The sequence below is a fragment of the Barbus barbus genome, assembly GCF_936440315.1.
Source record: "Barbus barbus genome assembly, chromosome: 5".
NCBI classification, from domain to species: domain Eukaryota; kingdom Metazoa; phylum Chordata; class Actinopteri; order Cypriniformes; family Cyprinidae; genus Barbus; species Barbus barbus.
Genome location: NC_136733.1, coordinates 31167739 through 31174206, shown reverse-complemented (window position 1 = coordinate 31174206; position 6468 = coordinate 31167739). Strand labels below are relative to the sequence as shown.

General features: G+C 35.3%; 1 protein-coding gene across 1 annotated transcript; it reads left to right on the top strand.

Moving 5' to 3' along the window:
• Positions 1-3583: 3583 nt before the first annotated feature.
• On the top strand, positions 3584-6164 carry LOC306869492 (uncharacterized protein; the record flags this gene model as incomplete). The annotated part of the gene is made up of 7 exons (XM_079416259.1): positions 3584-3615; positions 3674-3753; positions 4223-4252; positions 4339-4383; positions 4763-4935; positions 5067-5131; positions 5918-6164. 7 exons carry the CDS (start codon positions 3584-3586, stop codon positions 5949-5951), a joined length of 459 nt encoding a protein of 152 aa, XP_079272385.1. The 3' UTR covers positions 5952-6164.
• Positions 6165-6468: the final 304 nt, after the last annotated feature.

Sequence of the window (6468 nt, the reverse complement as noted above, 5' to 3'; positions counted from 1 at the left end):
ATGTATAAACCCTAATAGTCAATTTACAATTAATTTTGTACCTTTGTTGTATTCCACTGTATTACGCCGTGGACGAGCGCGATTCAAATGATTCAGCTGCGGGCGCCATCTTCTGGTGAGACGTGGGAATTGACTCGGCGCGCGACTCTCGCAGTGCATTCTGGGGATTCTCTAGCCGTTGAGTGTACATCGGCTGTACACTCGTTTTTGCGGTGCATTGTGGGATTGAATGAGTGCACTCGAGAACATCCACTAAGGTTTCGAACACCACTTAAAATGGCCGTCCCCTCAAATAGTGCACTATTTGAGGGTATAGGGGGCGATTTCGGATACAGCCCTAGAAATTTCGAAACAGTTATGACACAGTGAAGCCTCGTTTACTGAAATCACGTGACTTTCTTTTAAAAAGCGCCCATCACTACCTGGAAGCAGGGTTAGGAAAAGACACATCAAGATATATTTTAAAGTAAAATACCACATACCTTAATTTCAAGTGTATCAAACTAAACTACAAAATACAGCAGCCACACCATGTAAAATAAACTATTTTATTTTTGTATTTTTAAAATACTAAAAAATACTTTTACAAGGGAATATAAAATTTGTTGGCAAACCTTCCATCAATTGGCCTGTCCATCCCTTCACCATTACACTGACGTTAAGTAAACAATGTTTGATAGTATCAGCTTTTCTCTGCCCAAATCATGCAATAAATCTGATATATGCAACCAGTTAACAGATCAAATATTCACATATCCCTGGGATCTCCCAGATGAAGGTTAGTTTTAAAGTAACCAACATTTTAATGTTTAACAGTTTGCGAATAACTCATAATTGTATCCTAGTTTGGTAACACTGACTCAAACTGACAACAAGTCATTCATAAGAAGACAACTGATGGTACCTATATTCATAGCAACTAGTTTCTAACTAATTAATCATTTGATTGTTAATCATAAATATAATATATTATGTATTAGGCAGCCATTCAAGCAATGGTATGCAAAATCATGATCCTACCACAGCTAGGCCTACTTCAATTAGGGTACAATAGTCAGCAATTAAGTATTTATTTATCAATCATTGGACACCTATTTGGAACTTGTAAACAAACATTTTAACATTTCAATAATTATTAATTGATCAATATGTTTTGATTTTAATATGATTTTAAATGTAGCCAGAAAAGTAATAAGAAAGTAGTAACAGAACTTGTCAAGGAGTATTAACCTAATTCCAATCACTGAATCTACTGAGAGCCATAGAAGTATAGAGGACAAGTCTGGGCAAACTACTGAGTAGGCACCAATCAGATGCTGCATTTTTATGATGTCATCATGTAGACTTCTTACAAAGTATTTTAAAACTATGTAAATACAAAACACTGAAGTATTTTGATACAAAATATGAAGCCACTTTCATCAATCCTATCAAATACAAATGACAAAATCTGATTTTATATCTGAAATACGTATTTAAAATACATGTATCATAAATACTGCCCATCCCTGCCTGGAAGTTTCTAGTATGACTAGTAAAACCTTGATTAGCTGGTTCAGGTGCATTTAATTAGGGTTGGAGCTAAACTCTGTAAGACACCGGCCCTCCAGGATCAAGTTTGGAGACCCTTGGACTATATGGTAAGGCTCTCCCAGCCGCTAGTTGATGCTGTCTACTCTGTCCTGTAATTTAATGCATCTCTAGCTGCAGTAGACTCCAATGTGTTGCTGCTCATTAGGTTTACTGGAGCAGTCAGAACTTTTAAAAAGTAGAGAATGGGCCTGTCCCAGTACCCACACTTGTGGTCTTGGCCCCCTCGCGAGTGTGTGTACGCGACAGGAAGTGCACAAGACTGTCCCAGTCTGGAAAATGCCAAAACTCAGTGCTCTTAATCAGGGCCGGCACTAGCTATAGGCAGAGCAGGCGATTGCCTAGGGCCTCGGCCTTTGAGGAGGAGCCTCCATAACCGTAACATCTGCCAGTCCACCAGTCAAGACAGGCAGCAAAATACTAGCCTCATTGTTCAATTCGAATTGTCACTCACCTGCAATTAAACCAATTAATGTTGCAGTTTCAAAGCAGGTCCTGCCTTCTGAATGTTTGCTGTAACGAACACGTCCCTCGGGTGCTGAAGCAAAAGGCTAAACAGGCACGCAAAGAATTACCGCTCCTAATGCAGGTATGTGAGATGTTGCCATCTATGTAAGGCATAATCAAAGGTTTGCCGTGCATTAGAACAGGTGGTTGCCTCTGCGAAGTGCATTTAAAATCCTTTAATGCACGGCAAGCCATTGATTATCCTGCTTATTCCATGGTTATTATATCAGTTAAAACTAGTATTGCTCTTTGCATCGCAATATTTGACAGAATTTTTATATTTGACTGTTATTTTGGTCAGTTATGGCAAGTTAGCTCTAGGATTCTGCCCATTTCAGATCAGACACAGAGATAGTTATTACCTACGTATTGCGTCTGCGTGTCTCTCTCTACAAACAATTTCTTCAAAAACGGCGATTTTTACACCTTGTTGCTGAGGAATATAATATAGCGATCTAGTATCTATAGGATATTTTATTAATGAAAATCACGGGGAAGCGTTGACAAGTTTATGTGTGCGCGCATATTTAAGGTAGCAATACAATATATAGGTTATCATATTTAATAATATTAATAATATGACATCATCTTAGTTAATATATGTATAAAAGCTCTGATGTTCATTTAGTACTGAAGTATTCAGGAACTGTGAATAAATTACTGAAACAATTACTGCATAATAATAATAATAATATCACAGTATCACGGTAATATTCTCAGGATGGAAAGGCTGCCCAGCAAACATTGGTCCGACGGCGACGACCTGTCCCTGGCCAAAAATAGTCGCGGTAGGACGACAAAATATGCAAAAAATTGTAACAAAAAATATTTCTTAAAAATGCATTCAAATACGTTTGTACATGTCTACAATTCTCTGTGGTTGCATGTAAAGTTGTTACTTTGACTTTTAGCTGCGTGTAGTTCAAAATATACCCTGTTGTGATTCAGTTGTGAAAGGACGTCCAGCAGGTGACGTCTTCTACACGTGCATTTATAGTCCATCGTCAACCTCTTTAAAATCCTTATGAAATATGCAAAAGCCATTGTGCTTACACATTCACATACTACAGTAATTTATTTAAGTGCCCAAGTAGTTTCTTAAGAGGTTATAATAGTCGTCCACTGACGTCCTTTAAACGTTTAGTAAGACCCATACAAACCAGCACGGAAATCTTTATTTAAAAAAAACCTTCAGTTTGTTTTACATCTTGTTTTATGTCAAATTCTATTCACAAAGTGCCCCTGTAGTTAAGTAATTGTGAAATCACTGCATTTACTCATTATTCCACCAGTTTCCCATACATTACGATATGATTTCATTATTTTGTTTATATAATTATTAAATATATATAGGCTATATCCATAAGTTATTCATACGTTATTCATAAAGTCACAATTTAAAGTCTGAGCTGGATGCAAAAACTGCTGCCAAGATGTTGTAACAAATCTCGCGATATGATATCCCTATAGCAGATAATCTCGCGATATGACAGTTTGTATACTCAACATTCCAGATCAGTAGGTGGCGGTAATGCATCTTTTTATGCTGGTTTGGCAAAACCGCCAAAAACACCAGAAGAAGAGGAGTGAGCTGTAACGTATTTCTACAACACGAGGAGAGTTTTTTTGCGTTTACGAATCATAAAAAATTTACTGGTGGGTAAGTACATTTTGAGGTATTTTATTAATGTATTTTATTTTTACTTGTTTTACTCGGAACAAAAATCCAAAAGCAAGTATAAGCACACTGTCAAGTTAAATTAAGTTTGCTAGTATGCTAAAAGGTAATGTTTAATGCTAGGGCCTTTTTTTAACCCTAAAAACAAACTCATCTGTGGCAAAATAAAACGTTTATGGAACTTAAAAATTGAAGTAACCACCTTTCGAATATTTTCACAGAATGTTAAAGTGTGTTTGTGTTATGAGATACATAAAAAAATGATATATTCAGTATAGTACACACACACGTGTGTGTATGTGTATATATATATATATATATATATATATATATATATATATATATATATATATATATATATTATTTCTTTTTTTTATTTTATTATTAGGAAAACTTCTTGAGAACCGTAAAAACAGCATTTCTTAATGATTTCTTGCCCATTGACAGCTGCATTCCGTAGAGAGAACAGAAGTGAGGGTATGTATATTTATGGTGTTTTACATCCACAATTTTTTCCTTTGTTAAAATGTAAATTTTCTAAAGTGTTTTACAATTTCAAATAGGTGGAACCAGACAATCAAGAAGCTCTTACCCCCTGCCATCAGCAAGTAAGGAATGTTATATGTGGTGTTTGAAACACAGGCCATTTATGGGAAATTCATTAAAGCAAAGTTTGCAAACAGTCAGTTTGTCAATCTTTTATTAGAGGTACAAGTAGTTGTTTATCAATAATCAAATGGCAATATCGATACCATTGTTTTTGTTCGCTGTCAATTCAGTCTTGCTCTTGAGTTTTCAAAACTTAATTTTCACCAGAAAACAGCAGGCAAACATGCCTGGGAAACAGCTGTCAAATAAACACTTGAGCCTAATGCTCTGCATAAACACGCAGTGTGACTGCAAGTCTCATATTAAATTTTGTGCTTTAAGTACTCAAATGTCCAGATACGTGTAAAACACATGTTAATGTAATGATTTCTCTATCAGGATTCCAAAGGAAAGTGTTTAGCCTGCTGTTTGGCCTAAAAGAGGAACTTCAGCAACTTGCTGCCATTCTTGACCCTGGAAAGTCGTCATCATCGTTTACGAGACTAGAGTCTGAAAGTGACCTGAAATCCTTTGAAGAGTGCATGAAAGATGACCAAAAGAAGTGGATCTGTGTAAGTTTAAAATGTGATGAGGATTTTGGGTATATTTCCAGATATACATAAATGCATATGTACGTGCACACACAGATAAGTGTTATTTAAATATCATATTACATTTCTTTTGATTGTGTTGTCACTTTTAGGTTCAGCAACTGTCCAGAGTTGGCGGAATGTCAGTCAGAGACTGTGTAAACAAAGTCATGAACAGGTATGTATTTACCTAGCATTGTTTGTGTGTTTAGCTGTGTCATATTTCAGAAAAAATGACAATAATAACAGTAGCTACAATAATGACCCCAACCTTTGATAATACTATAATTCTGTCACACATTATATCTACTTATATAATTGCCAGTTTTTGTGTTGAAGTTTTAATGTCTGTGCTAAATCAGGCTGTTCGTAGGACTTTAAACAAGATATAAAAACCATAATGTTAGTGTAAGAAATTAATGAGTCATTACGTGTCGCAAAAACTTTGGATAGGGACAGAGCACTTATTACATGATAGACTAGTGGTTGTGAAAGTGTATGTTTTAACACTGCATGCAACTGGCAAGCTGCACAGTACTGCTAATTTGCAATGCATTTTAATATTATGAAGTAAATCCTGAATTGTTTATTTCTCAGAATCATGTCAAATGCCTTAATGGCAAAATTCAACATGAGGGGTGGTGGCCAGCTGGAAAAGAAGGCATTCAAGGCTACACCTTTATATAATATAATACAATGTAATTTGTGACACACATTGTATGTTCCTTGTGTCTTATTTATTTAAAAGACCTATTTTTATCAGAAATGTCCAAACGCATAATAAACATGTTTTTAGTCCCAGTGTACTCATATGTCAACATCCTGTGTCATGAATTAAGTCTTCATTTTGAATTTTGAAGTCTTGTTCGACTGCATTGTACAATTAGTTTGATAAACAAAAACACTTTCTAAATAAGTGCTTGTTTAACTTCTTGCTTTTTACATTCATATTCTCTTCCCTCAGATGCTGTGAAGAGGTGGAGCCCAAATGCTACTGACTTGGAAATTGACGTAGCAATGGCGGAACACTTGAAACGCTCCAGGAAGAGCTGGGGGTGGGGGTTATAAGAAGTAAATGGTGGTAAACCCAATGGCAAAGTTACTGAATCAGTGTTTAACCTGTTTATTGTTATAATTTATAAATAAATATACATACACACAAAATATGCAATTATGTTGTGGAGCACTAAAATAAAATAGATTTTTTTTGGAAAAGAATGGTGTGTTTATACTTATATCCTGTGTTTTGTTATGTTGTTTGATTAAAAACTACACATTAATTTAAAAATACTGAAAACACAATTACTGCAGATTTGGGTAACTAAATTGCAATACTCGTAGTGTCTTGTTTGAATGTTTAATAACTGGAAGATATTATTCAAAAATGTTAAGTTCATGGTATCTTGTGGTAAAGTAAAATATTTAAGCTCACAAATAATGTGTTATTGGTTGTAAAGTACACGTGGGAAAAACATTTTATAGACGTCCAGGTCGGACTGGACCGCTTTTGGACCT